This window comes from Gouania willdenowi, chromosome 10, assembly GCF_900634775.1.
Source record: "Gouania willdenowi chromosome 10, fGouWil2.1, whole genome shotgun sequence".
Lineage (NCBI taxonomy): Eukaryota > Metazoa > Chordata > Actinopteri > Blenniiformes > Gobiesocidae > Gouania > Gouania willdenowi.
Genome location: NC_041053.1, coordinates 42,139,528 through 42,166,846, shown reverse-complemented (window position 1 = coordinate 42,166,846; position 27,319 = coordinate 42,139,528). Strand labels below are relative to the sequence as shown.

The 27,319-nt window shown below is 37.2% G+C and overlaps 1 protein-coding gene across 3 annotated transcripts in view; it reads right to left on the bottom strand.

Moving 5' to 3' along the window:
• Nucleotides 1-27,319, bottom strand: part of LOC114470950 (transcription factor COE3) — a 106,141-nt gene that overhangs the window by 8,267 nt on the left and 70,555 nt on the right. For 2 of the 3 annotated variants that reach the window (XM_028459391.1, XM_028459393.1), the window contains exons 7-14: nucleotides 22,065-22,146; nucleotides 20,790-20,907; nucleotides 17,958-18,091; nucleotides 16,586-16,712; nucleotides 12,087-12,175; nucleotides 4,763-4,828; nucleotides 3,742-3,916; nucleotides 581-763 (exon numbers count right to left, since the gene is read on the bottom strand). In XM_028459391.1, coding sequence (XP_028315192.1) covers nucleotides 581-763; nucleotides 3,742-3,916; nucleotides 4,763-4,828; nucleotides 12,087-12,175; nucleotides 16,586-16,712; nucleotides 17,958-18,091; nucleotides 20,790-20,907; nucleotides 22,065-22,146 — 974 coding nt within the window. The remainder of the gene's footprint in view (nucleotides 1-580; nucleotides 764-3,741; nucleotides 3,917-4,762; nucleotides 4,829-12,086; nucleotides 12,176-16,585; nucleotides 16,713-17,957; nucleotides 18,092-20,789; nucleotides 20,908-22,064; nucleotides 22,147-27,319) is intronic. The other variant, XM_028459392.1, reaches the window with a different exon arrangement.

Here is a 27,319-nt window from a genome sequence, read left to right as displayed (position 1 = left end):
GCGCACACACACACACACACACACACACACACACACACACACACACACACACACACACACACACACACACACACCTGAGACTGCACAGGAGCCAATCACAGCCCAGGGACAAACTTCAGGAAGCAAAAATGTTCAACTCCTACATGAAGTCCACCTCCACATGATGGAGATTATTGTTATTGGCATCACTGATATTTTTTATGTTTAATTCTATTGTATTTATTCAATAGTTAATTATTCTAATATATGAATAGTTTATATTGAATTATTTAGTTGATAATCTGACTCTTTATTAGTGTAATAAATAACACATTATCATCCATGACTATATGTATTCATGTTTTTGTATTCAATGTATAAATATTTAAATTTAATGAAATAATTATGTTGTGTTCTATTTATTATTTAAGTTTGATTATTTAAATAATAAATGTTAAATTATGATCAATTATTAAATATATTTTCCTCCTCAGTGATGGAGCTGAAAGAGTTTTCTTTATACTGCTTCCTGTCCTCTGACTGTGCATCACTTCCTGTCTCTTATTGTGTGTATGTGCATAACTTCCTGTACTCCACTCACTTGCGTAGGCGGAGTTAGCGGTGGAGCCGTTGAGGAAGCTGGGGGACCCGGGCACGCCCAGGTTGGTCATTCCTGCTCCGTAGCCGTTCATGGTGGAGGTGATGGTGTTGTAGTTTGACTGTTGGGGGGTGGAGCTGGGAACGTAGCCGCGAGGGGACACGCTGTTGGAGTTACGGGAATAACCTGGAAACATAGAAGAAGAGTTTGGATCAATGTGTATATTTGTTGGAGAGAAAAGCCAGGAACGAAAATACTGTAGGTTTCACTGTGGAATCAAGATAGCCCCGCCCCTTTAGCCTTTGAGCCTGACCAGCCAGTGTTGCTATGTGCTAAGCTAACCCAAAATGTGTGACTTGTTGCTACGTGCTAAGCTAACCAAACTTGTGGGACTGGCTGCTACGTGCTACGCTAACCAAACATGTGGGACTTGGTGCTACATGCTAAGCTAACTCAGTCTCAGAGAGAGAAGCACGTTCGTTGTCTGAAATACATGTAATGTAAAATTTAATCTTAATGTTTTCTTCTTTTTTACTTGGAAAGATACACAACGTGTTTGGAAGGAATAGGAAACAGTCACTGGACACAGTAAAAAAAACAAAAACATTTCCAGAAACACACCAAAATGACTTAAAAAGTACAATAAAGGCTCCAAAAATACACACAATAATTATATAACAACAAAAACACAAAAGTACAAAAAAGGCCATAAAAAAAAATTAAACAATGACAAAAAATGCCAGAAAAACAAAATAAATAAATAAAGCAAAACAAAACAACAAAAGAAAAACACAAAATAACAAACACACAGTGTTGTAAAGTTTCTGCAGGTTTTTTCCTGAGTTCAGGCAAACGTTTTGATTGGTCGGTTGTGAAGGAGCTTCTACTCGTCTGTGACGGAGAGTGAAACCTCGTAAACGTGATGAAAACGTTAATAAAAACGAATCCTCAGCGTCTCCTTTAATGAACTAATATTTAAATCTCACTTTAAAGGACGAGCAGGGAGCGACAGGGACGTAAAACAAACGCCCCCGAACACTCGGCCCAGCTTCATTAACACAGACGTTATGAACTGATCAGTCATTTTATTCCTTCATGTTCCTGATTATTCCAAGGCTAAAGGGGCGGGGCTTCTCTGTGACTCCTTTGGTGTATTTTTCTTATTCCGTTATTTTGTAGTTGTTGTCTGACTGTCTGTACAGCGTCCATTTCATATTTTCTATCTCTGACAATATTTGTTGATCTAATTATGTATGTTTGAGTGTTTTTTGTATCTTTCTGTTGTAGTTTTGTGTTTTTGTAATAATGCATATGCTTTTTTTTTTGTCAGTTTCTGTATTTTATTCCATCATGTTTGTAGCAGTTTTGTATCCTTTTATTGTTTTTGTAGATGTAATTTTTAACTTTAAAACTGATAATGTTTCCTTCACTGCTGCAGCTGTTTCAGATTACCAGAAAAACCTCACGATTTTTATGCTTTTTTCCTCATAAAATAATTTTTGAAATAAGTGTTAGAAAATATAAAATAAGAGATGAAAATTTAAAAATAAATTGAATAGAAAATAAAAAGCAATAGCTGTTTTTCTCATATATATATATATTTAAAATATAATAATTAAAAATTAATATATAAAACTAAAATAAAGTAAAATAAAATTAATAAGAATTAGAATAAAAATTAATATTGTTACAGTGTAAATACATAAATTAGAATCACAGTAAAATAAAAAGAAAGCAATGTTTGCTTTAAAGGTATTATTTTTTTAAACCATAATTTCTTTTGAGTAGTTATCAGTAATAACAATAATAATAATTATTATTATTATCAGGTGGTTATCAGTTATCTATCTATAAAAGCAAAAAGTAAGTGTGTGTGTGTGTGTGTGTGTGTCAGACGTGGTTCCTGTTTGACCTGAAATTTAGTCAACAGCTTCCAAATACCCCGACTTTGAGCATCTTTTATTTTGGAGTAATTTGGTCATTTCAAAATGTTTATTTTAATTTTATTTCACCGAGACAGCACGGCAAGTGAAACCTATTCAGCTTTTGACCTCAGTGTGTGAGGGGGCGCTAGTGCACCATGTATATCTATTTCACTACACAGATCCCTCCCCCTCCTGGACTTCACTTTTAAGGAAACTTACTTTTTGACTTTTCCTTATTTGGTGATTTCTGTTTTTTTTTTTTTCTCTATACACATTTCAACAACCTGTGACGGAGTATGTGCATGCTCGCGGCTGATGCGTGCGTGCGTGCGTGCGAGAGAAGCCACAGAGGAGATGAGAGTCCCACACGGTAACACAGGTAGAGAGTCTCGCTTTCTAAGAGATTTGATTGGTCAGGAGGCAGGACTTTAGCACTCGCTAAGATCCTAACCAGAGAAAAATCTGCTCACAAAATCACACACACACACACACACACACAGTATTTATAATAAAAATATACTGAATGAGTAAAATAAAACAAAACACTAAACATTATTTATACAAAAAGTACACAAAACAACAACAGAAATGCACAAAAACACACAAAATGACTCCAAAAAACAAACATTATAGAAAAATACACCAAACAACAACAAACATATGAAAATGACTCAAAATACACAAAACTAAATATTTATACAAAAAATAGACAAAATGACAACAGAAATGCACAAAACTACACTAAAAAAGATATAAAAAAAAACACAAAATGATTCCATAATCACTACAATAACAACAAAAAACAACAATTATACAAAAAATGCACAAAAACACAACAGAAAGATACAAAAATACACAGAATGACTCTAAAAAACATACATTACAGAAAAATACAGCAAACGAAAAAAAAAATATAAAAATGAATGAAAACAACAAACACATTTATCATATTAATGTTCTATAGAATTAAACCAGATAAATCACACACTATTTTATTTTACACCCATAAATAAACCCTTTATAACACTACAGAGTACAGTATGTACACCTCTATGTACATACAACCTTCACACACATAATTAACTCTACTTAAGCTCCTCCCACTATATGAATACATACCTCCGATGGGCACTGTACTAGTAATAATAATATTATTATTACCAGGTGGTTACCAGTAGTAATAATAATAATAATTACCAGGTGGTTATGAGGGGGTGACGAGGAGGGATATGAACTGACCTTGGTCGGCCTGTGAAGCCTCAGAGATGTTAACGGCTAACTGGCTGCTAAACGAGTTCACGCCCATCATTCCTGAGTGAGCGGCTGAACCTGTTAGCGACGGTAGCTGATTGTGACTCCGAGGAACGCTGTAGAGCGCCTCAGTGAGGTCGGCCGCTCGCTTTAGGATGATCTCCTGCACACAAGGTGAGAAAAACACTCAGTTCTACCAACAACATAGCTAAAGGTAGCTAAACAGCTAAATATAGCAAAAGGTAGCTAAACGTAGCTAAATATAGCTAAAGGTAGCTAAACGTAGCTAAATATAGCTAAAGGTAGCTAAACGTAGCTAAATTTAGCTAAAGGTAGCTAAACGTAGCTAAATTTAGCTAAAGGTAGCTAAATATAGCTAAAGGTAGCTAAACGTAGCTAAATTTAGCTAAAGGTAGCTAAATATAGCTAAAGGTAGCTAAACGTAGCTAAAGGTAGCTAAACATAGCTAAAGGTAGCTAAACGTAGCTAAATATAGCTAAAGGTAGCTAAACGTAGCTAAAGGTAGCTAAATATAGCTAAAGGTAGCTTAACGTAGCTAAAGGTAGCTAAACGTAGCTAAATATAGCTAAAGGTAGCTAAATGTAGCTAAACGTAGCTAAATGTAGCTAAAGGTAACTAAAGATAGATAAAGATAATTAAAGATAGCTAAATTTAACTAAAGCTAACTAAATACTAAAGCTAGCTTTAGCTGTGTTGCCAGGTTAGGGCTTCAGAGACACAGACACAAGAGGCTTGATTTTGTGGACCCCAAAGTCAACATAAAATATGACTCCAAAAACTCACAAAAACTCCAAAAACACACAAAAATGAAGAATACACAACAGAGGCGCAGAAAAATATACAAAACTACAGCAAAAACAGACAAAATGACTCAAAAAATACATAAGATGAGTATAAAAAAAACACAAAAATAACAGTAAACTATACAGAATGACTACACACAATAGTTAATGTGACACATGCAGGACGGGGGTCCTCCAGGAATCACCTGGTTGTTGTGAGGCATCCCATAAAGAGCTTCAACCAGGTCAGCCGCTCGCTTTAACAGCACCTCCTGAGGAGAGAGAGAGAGCGTTAGATTAGAGAGCGTTTGTAGCGCTGAAACGATTCATCAAGTTACTCGATTACAAACATTTATTGAGGTAAAACTTGTGCCTCAAAGCATCGTTACGTTCCTGTAACGCACACTATACGCACAGGGACCGCCCACCACGAGCTCGTCATCAACAAACATTCTGCATTTAGTTGGCGCCATGGCGTAGAGTAAACAACATAGAATGTCTAAAGTCTGGGATCATTACATCCTCAAAAATGAAGAAAACAAGGTACAATCATGTGTTTACTGTAAACAATACCTGCCATACCACAGCAGTACGACTTCAATGATGCAGCATCTGAACAGAAAACATCCACGTGTTGTTTCAACAAGCGTCGCTGAAACAAGGTCATGTAGCGCTAATTTAGACCTGGGCTGATAATCAATAAATACATAAATTAACCAGACGATAAATTAAAAAGGAACGCTGAAGTTTTCCAGCCTCGATATATTGACATATACGTGTGTATTTGGCTGCAGAGGTTAGCGTTAGCATCAGATATAAAACAGCAGAAAACTCAGTTCTAATACTTTCTCAGTGAACCTACAGCGTAATTACTCTGAAATAGTTTACCACCACCAGGTAATCTTAGATTTAGGTCAATCAAACAGTTATAATCCAGTAGATGCAGTGACTCTAGCTTCAGATTGCTACAGCGGCTACACCCAGTGGCCCGTGTAGCAGCGGAGCCTCGTACCAGCGGTGTCCGCCAGCGGAGGAGACGTCAGTGGTGTGATCAGAAACACGCGTGTACACACAAACCAGGGTAGATGGTCTTTAAATCCTTAAAAAGGTCAAGTTTTACATGTGATGTAGCTAAATTTAAGGCCTTAAAAGCTTTACATTTGAGAAAACGGACATTAAATTAGAGAAATTGTAGCATTAAATATTGTTGTACGTCTCAGTGTCTGTGCTCTGAAGTGGATTTTAAAAACTGTCTCTGATCATCACTGTAACAATTCTAATAATGTCAGCAGCACAATATTTTATATAGAAATACTTTATTAAGCCTGAGATAAATTCATTTTCTCAGCTGCTAAAAACCTCATTCCAGTGTTTGTCAAACACATATGTTTCTAGGTTACCATAGCAACTAGGCTCACCCCAGAAATGATCAATTATTTATTAGTAGTTAGTTGACTTAACTGTATTGTTATTTAATTGTGGGCACTGGCACTTATTAACACTACATAGTTAAAATGCAATAAATAGGCTTAGTTTTGGAGCCAAATGTTGTTTTTTTGAGAAATAAAAGTTAAATGTTTGATCATTTTACAGCCACGTCATTTTTGTTGTTTTACTTTGCATTTGACACTGTAGATCAGGGGTGTCCAATTGCGGTCCTCGAGGGCCACTATCCAGCATGTTTTAGATGTTTCCCTCTTCCAACACACCTGATTCAAATGATCAACTCCTCATCCAGCTCTGCAGAAGCCTGATAACGATCCTAATCATTTGAATCAGGTGTGTTGGAAGAGGGAAACATCTAGAACATGCTGGATAGTGGCCCTCGAGGACCGGAATTGGACACCACTGCTGTAGATCATACAATTTTGTTACACAGATTGTAAACATGGGTTGGACTAAATGTTAAAGTAATGGTTTAAGTTCTACTTGGAGGATCAAAGTTATTTTGTAAACATTGTAAACTTTGAATCTGACAGATTACCAATGTCCTGTGGGGTTCCTCAGGGCTCTGTTCTTGGACCTCTTCTGTTTAACCTTTATATGCTTCCTTTAGGACACATTTTACACAACTGTAAGGTTGATTATCAGAGCTACGCAGATGATACACAACTATATCTATCACTGAACCCAGATGACTATGGTCCCATTGAGGTGTTGTGTGACTGTTTAGAAAAAGTAAACTGCTGGATGAGTGAAAACTTCCTTCAACTAAACCATGACAAGATGGAGGTGATTGTCTTTGGTAACAATGAAAAGAGGACTGCTGTCAGCAAGTATCTGAGTCTGGATCTTTAGAAGATAAAGACCAAGTCAAAAACCTTGGTGTTCTGATTGACTCAGATCTGACATTCAGCATCAGATCAAATCTATCACAAAAACATCTTCTACCACCTAAAGAACATCTCCAGAGTGAAAGGTTTAATGACTCAGAAAGATCAGGAGAAACTGGTCCATGCTTTTATCTCCAGCAGACTGGACTATTGTAATGGTCTTCATCAAACATCTACAGCTGGTTCAGAACGCTGCAGCTCAGGTCTGAACCAGAACAAAGAGGTCAGAACACATTACACTGGCTCCCAGTCAGCCTCAGAGGAGACTGTAAAGTTCTGCTGCTGGTTATAAAGGTGTGAATGGGTTTGGTCCAGAATACATCAGTGAGATGTTAGTCAGGTATGAACCCAGCAGGTCTCTGAGATCTATGGACACAGGTCAGATAGTGGAGCCCAGAGCTCACAGTAACCATGGTGATGCTGTGTTTAGTTGTTATGCTGCAAAGAAGTGGAACAAACTGCAGCAGAGCTGAAGTCAGCATCACATGTGAACATTTTTAAATCAAAGTTAAAGGAACTTTTTTTATCTACTGCATATGATTGAGAGAGATTTATGGTCATGATGATGATGTCATGATGATTTTACTGATGATTTTAATTGATTTTACTGATGATTTTAATTGATTTTACTGATGATTTTTAATGTTCTTATTGATTTTACTGAATGTTTTATCATGTAAAGCACATTGAATTGCCTTGTGTATGAAATGTTTTATACACATAAATTTGCCTTTCCTTAAAAACGCAAAAAAAAAAAATGTATCTGATTAATCGATCAATAAAGTGCTAGAATCATTGATTCCAAAAAGAATCGATAGCTGCAGCCCTAGTCGTTTGATTATAGAGCGTTAGTCTATAGAGTGTTAGATTATAGAGCACTGTTAAATAGAACATGAACAGACTTTATTTTGTGCATTTTTTTGTATTTTATTTCATTTTCTCATCGTAAAAAAGGTGACCAGTGGCATTTAATATACAAAGTATTATTATTATTATTATTATTATTATTATTAATAATAATAATTAAAAATAATTAATACAACTAAATTGAATGAATTAAAAAAAAGAATCAGAAAAGTTTGAACAACGAATAATAAATATAAAGGATATATATTTATATATATATATGTCTTTATGGAGGAGTGAGAGAAACCACACGGATGAGGATGAGAAACAAAACGTGAGAAAACAACAAAACGAGATCAAACATGTTTGAATCTCAACAACAGGATCAGAGAATGGTTTGTGTAGGATTGTTCTGATTGGCTAACAGAGGAAGAGGAGGAGGGGTGTGAGGTCCCAGAGGAGCAGCAGTGGGGAGGTGGAGGCCTCTGCTGGAGCTCCCTGGAGTATTACATCCTCCTCTTTAATCCTCTCACACATTCAGAATAATGACAACTAGTGTCTCTGTGTCACACAGGACAAACAACAGGACAAACAACAGCCCTCGAGGACTGGACACACACAGACTGGTCCTAACGCCAGGGTTCATTAAGGCATGGATTTAAAAAATGTGTCGAAGATTATTTTTTACTGAGACAAGATAAGAATGAAAAAAACAGGGTGAGATGAAATAAGACAAGTTAAGACAGGACAAGAACAGATGATATGATGAGGTGAGACAAGACAAGTAAAGATGAGTTAAGACAAGCAAAAAAAAAAAAAAACAGGACAAGGTGAGACCAGTCAAGTTAAAACAGAGCAAGACAGGACACAATAATATGAGTGAAGACCAGACAAAAGAAGACACAGTGAGTTAAGACAAGTTTAGATTAAAAAAAAAGGACCAGATGAGAAAAAACATTACAAGACACAACCAGACCAGACAAATTAAGATAAGACGATTGATTGATTGATGGTGAAAAGCTCAGAGCTAAAATCAAACTGATAAACTACAGTAGATACTGATCAACAGTCCATGTAAAACTCTGCACCTTGTCCTCCATGGGGGCCTTGCCCTCCTTCTGTCCATCTCTGTATGTTTTCTGGCTCTCTCTGTGGGGCTTTAATGAGGAGGTGGGGGAGCAGGGATGATGGTGACCAGCTCCAGACGAGCCCTAACAATGATAAATGACCCAGAGCAGAGCTGCACATGCTCAGTGACGCCCATAATATATAAACAAACGCTTTCCAAAAATATAAAATATCATGGAAAAGCTGTTTCATTTCCATAATACCATTCAAAAAGTTAAACTTTCATAGATTATAGATTCAGTATTTATTTTTACATCCAGCTCATAAAACCCATAAAAACAGGAATTCAAAAAATTAGAATACAGTGAAGAAATCACCATTTACCCAGAATGCTTAGGTGTGAAATATTTACAGTGAAATGTTCTGTTCCTCACACGTTCTTCATCCAAACCCTGGACCTTGATTCCAGAATAAAAGACACACTTTACTTTCATCAGAAAAGACGACCATAGACCACTGACGTGCACTTCTTCTTCTCTTCTTTTTTAAAATAAATGTTGATTTCTTCAGTATTCTGATTTTTAGAAATCCTGTTTTCATGGGTTTTATGAGCTGGAAGCACAAATTATATAAAATTAAACAAATAAATACTTGAAATTGTTTAAATTGTGGACCCTGAATATATGAAAATTTCACTTTTTGAATGGAATTATGGAAATTAAACAACTTTTCTATGATATTCAATTTTTTTGAAAGGGTCTATATATATATGTATATATATACATATATATATATATATACATATATATATATATATATACATAAATAAAGCTGAGGTTAAATCACTCACTGATGATCTGATCACACTCGTTATTCATAATGAAATCTGATCAATGATGAAGTGGAGTTATTAATAATAATAATAGAGTGCAGAAACGATTGCAATTTACTGGCAAATTTCCAATTTTAATTTTTTATAACTAACATTAAACACCTTGAACATTCTAATCTTATTTTATTGTATAACATTGAACAAAACCTGTGAAACAATACAAACCTGTTGTTTTAACTGCACATGACATAATTATCTCTAATATAAAATAAAAGTTTAGAACATTTCTGTGTAAAATACTAAATCATATCTTTTCCACTGCTGATCTGTTTACAGCTCTTTGACTAAAATAAAGTGCACAGTCAGCATTTAGTTTTACAAATAAAGAAAATCACAGGGTTTGGGTAAATGATATAATAATAATAATTTATAAAACATCTTAAAGCACCAATAATACTACCTGAGTTTTACGTTTCCTTGTAGAGCAAAAATTAAAAAAATGTCCAAATGCAGCAGCTTTGTAGATATTTAAATGTAAAGATATTATTCTAAAAGTTCAAACATACAGGATAAAACTTCCTAAAAGTCAAACATTCTACAGAAATAATCATATTTATCATGTAATAACAGAATGAACATGACTCAGGTGAAAAGGTTTTTATTCATATCCAAAGTCATGAACTCCATCATTTTCCTTGTAATAACTTTGCTCTGTTCACTGATAACGGACCGCTAGCTTTAGCTTTAGCTTTAGCATTAGCTTGATTTCTAACTTCAAATGCTGCACACGGTGCGGTTTATTAAATGATAAATGACGTAGCGATTTGTTAACAGGACTTATTTCCACCTTACAGGAATTACAATCCTTTGCTCACATGCTAAGCTAACTGTGTAGCAGAGGCATGCGCACAAACACACATGAGCTGGTGGGCACACATACTACACACATACTAAACACTACACACACACTACACACACTACACATATACTACACACATACTACACACACACTACACACACTACACACACTACACATATACTACACACACACATACTACACACACATTCTACACACACTACACATATACTACACACACACACACTACACACATATTACACACACACATACTACACACACTACACATTTACTACACACACACATAAATTACACCCACACACATATATACTACACACACACACATATTACACATACTACATACGCACATAAACTACACACACACACATACTACACACACACACACATACTACACACATACACATACTCATTAGTTTATATTGGTATGTTGACACTTATTTACAGAAATGTTTCATTGGACACTTTTTATATTTATTGTATATTTATATCAGATATAAAATAAAAATGTATTTTTTCACTTAATCTTTTTTGTTATGTCATAGATTATTATAGATTGATTTCTGACAAATATATCGATAATCGCAGTATCGTCATATCGTGAGGTAATAGTTACGTGAGCTTTGTATCACGTATCGTATCGTATCGTATCGTACCCAGAGGTTCCCACCTCTAGTGTCTGTGGTTGTGTTACTGACTCAGCGTGTCTGTCCGTCACTACATCAGCGATGGTTTATCTCTGTCACCATAGCAACACCACGCCTCCGTCTCATTGAGTTTTCTCTGATAGATAAACATTGAACTGGGGGTGGGGAAGGGGGGGGTGGGCGTGTCCATGCTGTCAGGAGCAGCCAATCAGTGCTGACTATTAGAATCTATTTACAAACAAACTGTTTCTGCTGCTGGAGTTTTTCATCTGAGCTTTGATTAGTGTGTGTGTGTGTGTGTGTGTGTGTGTGTGTGTGTGTGTGTGTGTGTGTGTGTGTGTGTGTGTGTGTGTGTGTGTGTGTGTGTGTGTGTGTGTGTGTGGTATATGTGTGTAGTATATGTGTGTGTGTGTCTGTGTCTGTGTGTAGTATGTGTGTGTGTGTGTGTGTCTGTAGTAGACTGACATTTTATACAAGAAAGGCAAGAGTGTGTTTTCCCTGTCTTTTACTAGACGTATGTACATATATATACATACAGTACATATGTATATATACAGTACATATATATACATACAGTACATATGTATATATACAGTACATATATATACATACAGTACATATATATATATATACATACTATATATATATATATATATATATATATATATATATATATATATATATATATATATATATATATATATATATATATATATATATAGTATGTATATGTATGAATGTATATTTATGTATATAAAATAGATATGCTTCATTTCAGGTGAGGAATAAAAACACAAATTCAAATTTCAGATTCATTTTTAGCTTTCTCCCTTACCTGGAAATATAATACATATACCTTTCAAAATAAAAGCACAGGATCTTCAGCTGTTATTGCTTTTAATCAGTCTGACCTCTGACCTCTGCACTGACCTTAGGTAACCTCTCAGGGTCTCCGGGGTGACGAGGGATGACCTTCTGTAACCTCTGGAAACCATAGTCGATGGTTGGCTCGTTCAATGCTGCACACACACACACACACACACACACACACACACACACACACACACACACACACACACACACACACACACACACGCGTGTTGGATATTAAGAATTAAGATTAATAATTTCTTTTGTTTTCCTAAAAGAAGTAAAATAATAAAACACTGTTTAATTCTGTAACACAAATAAACAACTCAACAAAGAGAAACAAACACATAAAAAAACTAAAATAGATATAAATGTCCAAAACACACAATCACTGAAATAAACAAACAGATAAACAGTTAAACTCACACAAAGACACAAATGTCCAAAAAGAGACAAAAATTTACAAAAAAAGATAAAGTTCACAAACGAGACTAAAAACTGAACCTCTAAAAAAAACACAAACAAACCAAAAAGAGACAAAAACTCACTAAAAACGACATAAATTAGAGAATACCAAATTAAAATATTAAAAACAACTGAAATAACAGTAAAAAAAAGAACAGAAGTCAATAAAAAATGACACAAAAAGCACAATTACACAACAAGATACACAATATCAACCACAACATGAACTGATAATAAAGTCAAATAAATAATATATAAAGTTAAATTATGAACACAATAACAACAATTATTAAACACATTTTCTCGCTGAAGTTCTTCAGATGTTTCCTCTGGTCGTTTGTTTATAGATGTTTGTGTTGACGCTGTTAGCGGCTAACGCTAACTGAGGCCTGCTGCTGTTTATTAAGTGTTTATTAAGGCTTCACTCTCGCCCTGGCTAATTCAATCCCACCTCTATACCTCTACCCCCCTCCTGCTCCGCCCCCTCCTCCTGCTCCTCCTCCTCTTCCTCAGAGCGTGTGAAACCAGGAGACACTCGTCTCTAATCAAAGCCATTAATCATAAAAGCCTGTCAAATGTGACTTTGGGGACAATTTGTCAGGCCGTCGTAGCTGCTCTTGTTTCCTGTAAGGATGATGGACACGCCCGGCGACGCCCACTACAATAGCTAGTTTACGCTAATATGCATAAGGGCAGTTTTCATGAATAAGAATCAGGCGGTTTGCGGCGAGCTCTCCTTCAAAGGGCGTCGGCGCCGTTTGTGCCGCCGCTCCCAATAGATGTTATTACCATTATAACAATATTTGTTTTCTTTCCCGGGAAGAGCCGAGCGCCAGCGGCTAAATCTAATTTGTCAGAGCGTGTTTGGAGGAGAAAGAAGATGAAATGTGAAGGCCGGGGCGGCCATGTTGGACCGAGGTGGTTTCCTCCAATCAGAGCGCGGCGTTCGCTGTCAGATCAAACAACCATCTCCATCCAACAAGAGGAAAGAAACACTGGACGACGAAAAACATTTCAAAATGAGTCAAAGAGACACAAAGTGACTGAGAACTCCTTTCATCCAATCAGGGACGAGTTACCAAGAAGGGGCCGGACATGACGTTTAATTAGCCAACAGCTAACAGTGTTGTTTCATGTTTTAATGAAGAGATGATTTCATCCAATCAGTGCTTGTTTGTGTAAAGAGGCGGGGCGTCATTTGAAATCAGCCAATCAGGAGAATGTTTAATGTGGGAAAATTCTCTTTTAAATGTTTAAATAAAGATTGTATTTAATGATTCATTCTGTCCAATCAAAGGTTGATTAATTTAAAGAGGCGGGGCATTTTGAATCAGCCAATTGATGTTTACGTCTATGTGAGCAGATTATGAAATAAAATAAAAGTTATCAGCAGATTAAACCCAACACTATGGTTTTGTTTTTCTCTGTAATTTTCTTTACATTCAGCTTGATTTTTGAGTCATTTTGTGTTTTTTTATTTTCTGTATTTTTGTCGTCATTTTGCAGCTCATTAGTTATTTATATAACTAACATATAGTTATTAGAGTTGTTTTTATGTATTCTACTCTTTCTAAATGTCTTTAAATAAAGCTTAAGAACATTGTGAATGAACTATTGATCACTGATCGTTTTCTATCCATTGATCGTTGTGTTCTCACATTAAGAACAAAGATGGCTCCGCCCTCTCGTTACTCGTTTTTATTAAAACCTCTGTAGTCTCTGACCTCCGAGCTCGTCTGCTCCGCCTCCCTGTCCGTCCTCCTGCCTGGTGCACAGCGGCAGCAGTAATTGGACACCCTGACCCTGGCCCCTCCCCCTCCCTCACGCAGCCATATGAAGACAGATTGCCTGATTTAGTGTAAACATATGCTGCGATTCCAGGCATCAGTGGCACTTTCTGCTCCGTAATTTGTATTGATTCTCCTCCCGTGCTCTCAGAGAGGGAGGGGGGGGATGGGTGAGGGGGGCGGAGCCGCCGTCTGAGGCTGTTTATGAAGCTCAGAGCGAGCACAGCCATCCTTTATATATTTAATCAACTATTTATCGCTGGCCTCGCTGTGAGAGCCATCAAACGGCTGGGCGGCGTCCTGCTGAGCGCCGCGCCGCGCTACGTTATTAGCACTAAGTGACTGAGGAGGGGAGGGGGCGGGGTCAGCGTCTTCCACTCATTGGTCCGTGGCGGCTTTTCCTCAGCGGCTCGTATTGTTCACAGCAGAAGAGACGACGTCTGTTCATCCTTTGCCTTAACGCGCCGTCGTTAATACGACCATCACAGCTCCAGTCCACAGTGTGGGCGGAGTCAAACCTGAAAATGTTTTCCTTCCTCTGTAAACGTTCTTTGTGTGTTATGTGATTTTTAAAGACATTTCTTTAGTTAGTTGTCGTTTCTGAAGTTCTGCAAATGTTTGTGTTTTTGTGTCATATTTTGGTTAGCTTAGCATGTAGCGACGCTGCCTGTGCAGGGTCAAAGGTTAACGGTGTGTGCTGTCGATATGTTTTGTGTGTCGTATAAACATACACAAATGGAGTTTTATGAAGAACATGTTTTTGTCGCGTCAACGCGAGGCGTCTCTTCCAGCGGCCATTCCATATTTCCTGTGTGGGCGGAGTCAAACTTGAAGAGGTTTTTCTTCCTCTTGGAATCTTTCTTTGTGTTTTATGTGATTTTTTGTAGTTTCTAGAATAATTCTTGTAGTTCTCTAAATGTATGTTTATTTTGGTACAATATGTTTTTGTTTTGTGTGTTTTTGTTGTCATGTTTTGGTTAGCTTAGCATGTAGCGACGCTGCCTGTGCAGGGTCAAAGGTTAACGTGATGTTTTGCGTGTCGATTAAACAAACACAAATGGAGATTTTACTCTGAAAGGTTCAGAGTTTTATGAAGAACATGTTTGTCGCTGATGAAGCTCCTCCTCCTTCCTTATTACTTCCTGTTTCCTGTGCTGTAGATCGTCTAGGTGAGCTCTGTCCCAGAGGACGTTATTTTCCCAGCATGCATCAGGTGTTCCGTGGCTCAGATGTTGATGTTTATTTATCCTCTGAACGCTGCTGCTTCCTCCATATTTATCAGCCGTGTGCGTCTGATTGGCCGCTGAGCGCACGCCGCACGCTGCACACATACACTTATCATTTCAAATGGACTCGGTCTCCTGGACGCTCCCCCGACACCTCTCCATCCTCTGCCTCCATCTTTGATTGATGTGGGTCAGCGCCGCGTTTGGCCTCGATGCTGCACGCACTGATGGCTCCTCTGACACACACACACACACACGCGCGCTCGCGGCGGCGCCGGGCCGTAAGTGGACGGCCTGATTTGTTTTGCTGTTGGTCAGGCGTCTACAGCTCATTGATCCGTGGCTTCACGACAGTGTTTCCATCACAGCCTTCATTCAAACTGATTTATTACATTTCCCACAATCCTTTGAGCCTAAAGAAGGCTGTCACCAGCTCATAATGACACACACACACACATACACACACACACACAGTGCCCATCGGCGTATAAAGCGTGTGATTTAAAGGGTTTAATTTTACGGAACATACGTTTCTTGGAGTCATTATGTGTATTTTTGTATCTTTCTGTCTTTTTGTGCATTTTTTGTATAATTATTGTTTTTTGTTGCCATTTTAGTGTGATGTCACACACACACACACACACACACTTCTGTCAGGTCTATCTGCTGAAGGAATCACACATTAGCATCGCCCAGACCGGCCATTGTGAGCACTGCCTTCATCATCATCAGAGGGGGAGGGGTAGGGGGAGGAGTCAGACAAAGAGTGAGTGTTAAACAGAGCGCTCCGACACATCGTGACATTTACTTATCGCACTAAACAGCTTCAATCTGACCTTTCTGATACTTTGAATGACATCTGGATATTCTGAGAATTCTGAGAGATGTTAGCGACGAGATGTTAGCGACAATAAGACGCCGCGGGACGAGTGACAGAGAGGAGGAGAGAGAGCAGGAAACCTGAAGCTTCACAGACAGGCTCCAGTTAAACTGAGCCCTGATTGGTCAGAGCTAATCGGTGGCGTTAGTGGTTGAAGGAGGGCAAGGACCACCCGGTGCTCGGGTTCAGCTGATTTCTCACCGGTGTAGACGAAGCGGCCCGGCGCTCCTTTGCAGAACTGTTTGGACTTGTAGGACAGCGTGACCTCTACGACCCCGGGGATGTGGCGAGGAGGAGTCTGGACACGGATAGCGTGAGGAGTGATCAGCTGTAGAGGAAAAAACACACGAAGAAGAACAAGTGATCATCTGAGCTTCACCAATCAGTCCACCTCATTTAGAGTTTCAATAAACAATAAATATCAACATATTTCACCGTCACTGAACGACATCACAGGAAAGAAAGAAAATAAAGTTTATTTATTCTCTTATTTTTTTCATCAAATAAAAAAATAAGGAAAAAAAAAATGAGAAGAAGAAAAAAAAAGAGATTTTTACTGTTTCCTCATTTAAACATTTAGTCCTAATCCAGAGGTTCTCAACTTGTGTGTCGGGACCCTAAAGCGGGTCTCAGACGTGTGTTTCAGCGGCTTGCATGCATTTGGTTTTTATTTTTTCTAATGCACAATTTCTTTAACGCATTTTTTAGAGCTTTTTCTTCTTTTTCTATCTTTTAAACAGGATCAGAAAAAACGTCTGAGTCATTCTCCTGTTTTACAGGAACAGATCTATTCTTTATACGTCTGGACTCTGACATGTTTTGTGTTGAACGTCACACGATGTCGATCTTGTTCAATCTTCAATCTTTCGTGTCCCGTTTTAAAGCGACGGCGGCGATGGATGTGCACACGCTGAGAACAGCTGTGAAGCTTCACGCCACATTTCACTGTCAGCGACGCAGCAGCACCTGAACCTGAACCGTCTGCAGGTGACGCTTTGTCAGCAAAAACAAAGTCTAACTTCCTAAAGAAGCATTAATAACACTTTAACGTTCACCGCCTCAAACAAACCGTCAGACTTCGTTTTGATCTAAAAAACACAGAACTTATAATTCACTAGAAATGCATCCATATTTATTTCCTAAAACCCTTTAATTATCTTTAACTAATATTAAGAAAATCTACTAAAAATAGAGCAAAAAATACCAGAAAAACAACAATTAAAATAACTTAATAAAATTCTCTGCTGCACCAACCAAACATACAAAGAAACTACAAAAACTGCAAAAATCTATAAAACAAAAATGAAAAACAAATAAACTACTAAAAATCTGAAAAAAACAAAGAAACTACAAAACTAGTGCAAAAAACAACCGAAATAAGTTGATCAAACTTCCAGAAAAGCCACAAAACCTACAAGAAAAATAAATAAATCACCAAAACAACTGCAAAAGATAAAAATAAAATACAAAAAAAAGAACTGCAAAAAGAAGCAAAACAAAAATATAGTCAAATATAAGTTAATATTTAGGAACATATGATGATGATGATGATGATGATGAAGGACAGTCTGACCTCGCTCCACACCAACATGGTGCCAAACACCACCTGTAGACCATCAAAGAAGTTGTCTCCGATGATGATGACGGTGGCTCCGCCCGTCGTCCAACCTTCACTCGGACTGATGGCTTTGATGCAGGGCGTGGCTGCTTCGTAAAAACACACACACAGGAGGGGGATTAACATCACACACACATCCTCAATCTGATTTGGTTTCCGTGTGTGTGTGTGTGTGTGTGTGTGTGTGTGTGAACGCTGAGTGAACAGTGTGATCCGACACACACACACACACACACAACAGAACTGGTTTTGTGTTTACGATGATTGATGTAAACATGTTTATATTATTATTACTGACTAGTCCATCTGTAACACACACACACACACACACACACTGATCGATGAGCAGCTGCACATCAGTGGCGTCTGGGCGGAGCCTATGGGCTGATGGTACCAGTGTATCCAGTCAGACTGGGCGGAGCCTATGGCTGAGTCAGTCTGGCAGACTCTACCGTTTTCCCGCTCCCACAGCGTTTACCGTTTACTGGGACGTTCCAGTCAGAGTTTGTTTACTGTGGGATGTGATCATAACAAACACATTATTTATTTATTTAGTGATTTATTGACTCAGCGGAGGCCGTCACGCTGCCATCGACACAAACATCACCTTCATCCTCCTCGGGGAACATGTTTGGGTCACATTTTCATTGTTTTTAAAGTCTGTTTTCACTGTTTTTGGACTAATTTTGTGTGTTTTTTGTTCTTGTTCTGTGTATTTTAGTTCTTGTATTTATAGATAATTAATGTATTTTTTCTTGTCGTTCTGTTTGGTTTTTCAGTCATTTTGTGTGTTTTGGACTCAATTTTAACACATATTTATTGTTCTTGTATTTATGTTATTTTATTGGGTTTTTTGCCGTACACACTACTTAATTAGGTTGTAGTTCAACAAGAACAGTAAAAATATTTTATTGTATTTTGAGTGTTTTTGGGCTTCTGTCTTTCTTCGACGGTGTGTGCACCCTTTGGTTTATATAATATTAATGAAGTTTAAACTAAGATCGCTTTTATTTTGAAATCTTCAGCAACAACGTTTCCTTTTCGTTGTCCAAAAACTCTTTTGTGCTTTTCCTTCACTATGATGTCAAATATAATACATATATATATATATATAAATATAATATCTTCACTTTCAGGAGACGCTTCCCTCTGAGCGCTCGTTTTAAATCACGTGACGCACCGTACGGGTGGTGCCTTAAATCACTGTCGTGTTAATAAACTCTTCTATGTGCATCAGTCCCAGCAGGTTAACCCCACCCAGTTGGGACGGCCACTAGCCTAAATCAAAGCCTCCCTGATGAATCCTTTCATAACTTTGAGACGCCCCCAGTAACAGCCTGGTTCGGTTTAACCTACTTTGTGTCCCAGTCGGGCGGTGTTAGTCACACTGCGGGCGATCAAAGAGAGTGAGTCAAACTTTTCTAACAGATTGGAACGACTCCAGCTGCCCTGGGCCACGAATCAAAGGCACCCTGACACCAATCTGTCATTGTTTCACCTGTGGAGATGCACACGTTCCTTTGGTTTGTTATTCCTACGGAGTCCTGAGAGGGACAATCAGAGACGCATGTTTACGTGGTCAAAAACACGGGAATAGATCTATTATTCTATAAATAATAGATCTATAACACACAAAATCACTCCAGAAACAAAATCAAAGCTGCAAGCAGCAATGAACGCGCCCTCGCAACCACAAACACGTCGGTACGTGGCACACGTGGAGGTGTGATGCATGTGGGGGTGTGGCAGAAATGTTAAAGCGTTGAGACGTCGCTGATCATCCACCTCCATGCCCCACCCATTTTGGAACATACAGTGGTGATGTCATCATTAGAAATCATTTATTAACAGTATCATTCTGTAGATTAATCCCACTAATCTACAGGCTTGTTTGTTTTGGAGAATCATTAGGCCACGCCTTCAAATGTTCTAAAATCCATGGTTGTTCTCTCGTCCTCCTGGGAACACCTTTAGTTCTAGAAACATGCGATAACTTTATTGTAAGAAGCATAATTAAAACGAGGTGCGTTACAATAGGGTCCTACGCACCGTTGTTGCTCGGGCCCTAATTAGACAAAAAAATGCAGAAAAACAACAAACGTAACTCCAAACACACAAATACACAAATTGCCTCAAAACATCAACAAAAACTCAAATGTAAAGCTCAGCCTTCTGGAAGCCCTCATGGACGTATTGTAGAGTAATGTAAACGATCTGCTGTGGTTTGTTTGGTTGTACTTGGCACACCAGGTGGGTGGAGTTATCCAGCGTGTGCGCCGCGGACTTGTAAACATTCAAAGAACACATTAGAAGATAAAGTTACTCTTATTTTTAACCTTATTATTGTAACCTTTCACTTGCTGCTCCGTACGTTAAACTCCACCCCCCTGGTGCTCCCAGGTGAGCGAAGCTAACACACTGTGAACTTAAAGGCCAATAAAGTGACGAATAAAAGGTTGGAATGTCAAAAGACATGATGTGGGAAATGTAAGCCGCGCCCCTTTTAGCTGTGATGTCATCACTGGAAACATTTTACAGGATGTTTGAATGTTTTTATTCTCACAGTGAACAAAAGAAGCGTTACTTTGCTAGAGCACGTTGTTTAGAGTTCGTGGACTCGTTTTGTGTATTTTTGTTGTTGTTTAGAGTTCTTTTTGAGCGTCCAACGACGTTTCACACTCGCACATGTTTAATGACAAACTTTAATTAATGTAATTAAATGATGTGTGTTGTACTGCAGGGCTCCACCAGGGGGCGGGGCTCCACAGTGTGTGAGCAACGTCTTACCTTCAGACGGGTCGAGGCGTCGGGCACGGCGGCCATGTTTAGAGTTGTTATGAACGAACATGTTGTCAGAGACGGCGAGAACGTGTCCGTCTACGTTTACCGTTGTAGAGACGACAACCTGTGACGACAACAAATGATTAGAAACACACAACAATACACAAAAAACACAACGATACACAAAAAACACAACAATACACAAAAACACAACAATACACAAAAAACACAACAATACACAAAAAACACAACGATACACAAAAAACACAACAATACACAAAAACACAACAATACACAAAAACACAACAATACACAAAAAACACAACAATACACAAAAACACAACAATACACAAAAAACACAACAATACACAAAAAACTCACAACAATACACAAAAAACTCACAACAATACACAAAAACACAACAATACACAAAAACAACAATACACAAAAAACTCACAACAATACACAAAAAACACAACAATACACAAAAAACTCACAACAATACACAAAAAACACAACAATACACAAAAAACACAACAATACACAAAAAACTCACAACAATACACAACAATACACAAAAACACAACAATACACAAAAACACAACAATACACAAAAACACAACAATACACAAAAAACACACAACAATAGACAAAAAACACAATGATACGCTAAGAACACTTATTGATCTACAAAAAACACACATTGTTACTAAAAAAACACAACAATACACAAAAAATACAATACACAATAAACATTAAGGGTGTGAAAATATATCGATTTCTTGATATATCGCGATGTTTTGGTGCCGATTTTAAATGCATTTTTTCTATTTTTTCTATAATCAATATTTTTCTGATTGTGTTTTTCACATTTTTGTGGACGTGTGTTTTCTACGGCTGGAGACGTCGTTTGTTCTCAGCAGAGAAACTGAACTACTGTCGACTACAGCTCATGTTCCTACAGAAAAACCTTATAGTTGTGTCACTTCTGCACCTCCACTCCAGTAGACATAATAACAATAATTATAATAATAAAAAGGATGTTTTGAAGCCAATTATTTGAATGATCAATATTTTCTGATGACCTTATACAGGAACTTGATTTTTCATCTCTACGTTTAATTATGATATTAACTGGGTAGAATATTGTGATAATATTGTGATAATATTGTGACCCAAGTATTGTGATACGTATTGTATTGCAGCATCGTTGCCAATACTCACCCCTAAAAACATAGGATGACACGCTAAAAACACACGTTTTAGACGTTAACGTCTCACCTGGAACCTCCTCATGTCTCGAGGGTTTCCAGCGTTTTTCAAACAGTTCTGGTTACATTTGAGGAAAAACTTCAGGAAGAATCTGTAGAAAAAGAGAGAGAGACACATTATGGGATGTCCTCAGTCCTTCACACACTGATTTATCAGCTGCAGCCATTGATTATCAATAGGTGTGTGTGTGTGCGTGTGTGTGTGTGTGTGTGTAACCCAGAGTCACACTGAAGACTGTGTGATGTCATCATAATAAAATCTATATTTTCCGTCTCTTTTCTAATGACTCTGAGCAGTTATATCGTCCACACAGACATGTTTAATAGATCAGGTATTGATCTGCCGATCACTGATAAATCAAACAGAAAACATCATAACCAATATTTTATACATCTCCAACTAAAATAATGTCCACAGTCAAAAATATGTTTTACCTCAAATTATAAACTGTACGTACATTTACGTTACATTTAGTTTTACATTAGATTTAATTAAATTTACAATTTTGTGTGAAATATCAAATTTTTGTTTGACATTTAGAGTTAGTTTTAAGTTAAATGTATTGTTTTTTTGTTAGATTTACGTTTTTTTAATAGTTTATGGTTGAACTCAATCCAACTTTATTTATATAGTATACAGTCATATCAAAATATATAGTTATAATTCAAAATATATAGTTATAATTCAAAATATATAGTTATAATTCAAAATATATAGTTATAATTCAAGAAATAAAACAACATGTTTTCAGTAACGACAGAGAGGAACAATCCTCCAATAAATTTGATGATTTTTATTACATTTACAGTTTTATGTTAACTTTGCTGTTTTTTTGTTGTTTTACAGATTTACGTAAAATGTATAGTTTTGCAATAAATTTAAGATTTATGCTAAATTTGCAGTTTTACTTTCATTTAAAGTTGGCAATACATTTGTAGTTTTATGTTCAATTTACAGTTTAATGATACATTTACAGTTTTAAGTTAAGTTTACAGATTTACAATACATTTGTAATTTTAAGATACATTTGTAGTTTCATTATAATGTTAGTTTCACGTTGAATTCATAGATTGATACTAAATTTGTAGTTTAACGTTAAATTTACAGTTTTCAGGTTAACTATAAATTCACAGGTGTGTGTGATGTGTTGGGTTTCTATTAAATTTGCTGCACCTGATAAAGAGGTTATTTATTCATCCTCAGTTTAAACATTATTATTCTTATTTATTCCTTTCATTTGAATTCCATAAACACCATAAAAACCTGTTGTGTTTATTAATCCAGGACCTTTTATTTGTCAGATTAATGTTGTTCCCGCTGACCTTTAAAAGCTCTCCTTTGTTTTAAGAACACACACGAACCAATAAAAAACGCTGAGATGCAAATGTTCTGAATTTACTGCCACGAACGATTTAAAAATGCACAAAAGAACCTTTAACACTTTGGAAAAACTGGAGGAAAGAAACGCCTTTTTACTGTGTGTGTGTGTGTGTGTGTGTGTGTGTGTGTGTGTGTGTGTGTGTGTGTGTGTGTGTGTGTGTGTGTGTGTGTGTGTGTGTGTGTGTGTGTGTGTGTGTGTGTGTGTGTGTGTGTGTGTGTGTAAACTGATCTGCTGCTCTAATGCCCTTTATGGCAGAGAACAGAATAATGTGAAGCTCTGTTCAGATGATACCGAGTCCTTCAGAGGCTGATATGGATCGATAGGGATTGAATTAAAGCGCAGCTGGAGACACACACACACACACACACACACACACACACACACAGGGTCAGACGTGCAGTGAAAACACACACTGCTGCTGTCGATCTCTGTTTACTTTAACACACTTTGTTGCTATTTGTGTGTTATTCCCACATTCTTCAGCACAAAGCAAACACACACACACACACACACACCTTCATCATGTAGATGAACATGTGACGTCTGAGGAAACACAAACATCTGTACAAACGTACAAATGATTGCTCTATAAAACACAGAAAAGTCCTAAATGGTTCTTTTTGTATTTGTTTATTTTTAATAGTAAAATAATTTCCATGAATCAGATTTTTTAATTGTTTTCAATATGATCGATTTTTAAATCTTTGAAAACATTTTCTGTCATTGTGTCACTAAACAACTTTAAAATGTTAAATTTAACGAGTTCTAAATGGTGATTTATTTTTGACCACATTGTTTTCTAGAGCAGAGGTTCTCACCTTGTGGGTCGGGACCTAAAAGTGGGTCTCAGATTAATAATCCATGTGTGTCAGGGAGGGATTAACGATCTGGTTTATGCTTAATTATATACTTTTGCTAGTTTTGTATCATTTTTACACGTTTGAAATCCTCATATTTGACAGTTTTTGTGTATTTTTATGTTCTTTGTGTCGTCTTTAGGGAAGAGTTGTTAGTTATGATTTTTATATTGTGTTTATGGATTTTTGTTCATTTTTAACCTTTTGAAGTGTTTCAAGGCTGTTTGTGGTTGTGTCTCTACTGTAGTTTATTTTAAGATGCAAAAATATACTGTATTTTTTACATCTATGGTCGTAAAAAAAAGTTTTATAATTATGAAAATGACCATTCATAAATGTAACCATTGATGTTGTTTAGTGACACACTTTGTGTATATACACTGTGTGTGTGTGTGTGTGTGTGTGTGTGTGTGTTTAAAGGACTTTATGACTTCAGCAGCCACTCTGAATGATGTCAACCCTCGACCACACCCAGTGCACTATGGGAAGCAATTATATAGGCTCGGGTTACATGGCCCTGATGAACACACACACACACACACACACACACACACACTCCCTGGAGTCTCTCACTTATTACGTTAGACGAGAGACAAAAGGGAAGCAGAGAAAGAAAAATCTATATTTCCGCGGTGGTATTTTTAAAAGCCGCCACATCACACATCATAGTCTGATCTATCACTGAAGTGGGCGGAGCCTCACATAAGCATGTATTTTGTCTGCTGTTTTGTGTAACTGTTACATGTTGTATTGTCGTTTCATATCATTTTTATGTGTTTTTGGTATTTTATAGGAGAGGGCGGGGCCAACAATGACGCTTAGTGATGTCACTGATCTGATGTCAGCCAATAGATACATTTTATTGTAATAGCAGCTTTCAACTCATAGAAGGCGCTAACTCTGATATTTACATAGTAAATACAGTACATGTAAATACTTAGAGTCTAATGTATAGAGTGGGACTCGGATCAATAAACTAGATTAGTTCATATATTGATCAGTCCTGTCAAACAGTTTATCTACAGAGGGACAGAGTTTTTGCTGGAAAATGAGTAATTTCAACATTATTGTTCCTAGTTTACTCTTCTATGTTTACATAAAATACAAAATATGTAGAAACCGACAATATCTAATCAATAAGTGACAGTTATCATTCCTAACAGGATCTACACTTTACATTTACTAGATTTTGTGACAAATTTCTATTTAATTAAGGGAAATATTATGTAATAATTTCAGGAAAATGTATAGATTTTGTAAAAATGTTGAGTTTTTCATCTGTTTAACATTACAAATGATAAAACAATATGATAAATATAAATATAGGAACCTGCAAATGTTGTTTAGTTTCATTTATAAAATGATTCATGTTTTCTTTCTCATTTTTATTTTATTCTGCGGGACAAATCAGATGCTCCAAAGGGCCGGATTTGGCCCCTGGACCATGAGTTTGACACAGGTGATCTATGGATTCAGCAGAAAACAGTAGTTTTAGGGTGTGTTCATACTTTAGTTTATTAAAATCACTTTTACTTTTATACATAAGCCACTAGGGGTGTGACCACACAGCTCATTAGAACCACACGAGAAACTGTAATAACAAAATATTAAACTGTACCAACACACTTTTATTTAATCAAGTTACTCATGCATTTTGAAATGTTTTATTATAACTCTTTACATGCATGAGCTTTTAATAAATTACTTCTTCTACAAATAGAAACTAAAACTAAAATGTCCTCCTGCTCCTCCTCCTGCTCCTCCTCCTGCTCCTGCTCCTCCTCCTGCTCCTCCTCCTGCTCTTCTTCTCCTGTTATAGGTTCTAACAGGCTAGACATATCAAAGGCTCATTACTGCCCCCACAGGTCACAAATAGAAGTTTCAATAACTCACAAAAAATAATTTAAAAAAATCTTGCGAGACAGATTTTTAACTCGACGAGAAATTTCGTTGTTCCATCTCGTCACACAACTATAAGTAACGTATAGACAATGTATTTATATATATATATACGTATGTATATACTGTATATGTATGTATACATTGTTATTGTTATCGACACATCACAACAAAAGGTGAATTTTAACAAACGCTGAGAAGCAGAGAGCGCTACAGAAACGTGTGTGTGTGTGCGTGTGTGTGTGTGTGTGTGTGTGTGTGTGTGTGTGTGTGTGTGTGTGTGTGTGTGTGTGTGTGTGTGTGTGTGTGTGTGTGTGTGTGTGTCTCATTAGAAGTGAACCCTAATATTGACTGTGTTTCCCTCTTCAAATAATTACACAGGAATTCAGATGATGCTCCTCTGCAGCTAATTAGGATATGAAACAAGAGCGGCTTCACACGCCCATTACCATTACATGATGATTCACTGGCCTGTGTGTGTGTGTGTGTGTGTGTGTGTGTGTGTTCCTTGGCTCTGCTACACACCATCAATAATTCACAAGCCAAGATGGCAATTACAGGAGCATGTACAATCAGACTAAATATTTGATGAGGCACTAAAACAGTCCCTGGAACAGATCTGACTCTCTCTCACACACACACACACACACACACACACACACACACACACGGTCTATTGTCACAACACATTAGCTTCTCGCTCTTTTATTCCCCAGACTTAGTCTTGACGTCCTCAGCAGTTTGTTGTGCTAACAGCGCTAACGTGCTTTTCATTAGCTTTGTATGAAACACACTTAGCCTCCTGATTGGTCGGTCCGACGTCGAGTTAAGCGCCGCGTCGCGATAAATATGTAACGCTAATCGATCAGAGGTGAAAAATGTAGTTTTTTAGCGTCTGAAGCTAACGTGACGCTAACATGACATCTCCATAACTCAAGCAGAGACAGAACATGCAAACTGATATATTACTTCATATTTAATATAGGCTTAGCCAGTTAGCATGTTAGCATGTTAGCATCAATGTTCCAAACACTGCAGACTGGTTCAAAACCAACAAAGGACAGAAAATAAGGAACAGTCACATCAACTCTAATTTACCTCGTTTATGACAGGAATTTTGGGTCCCG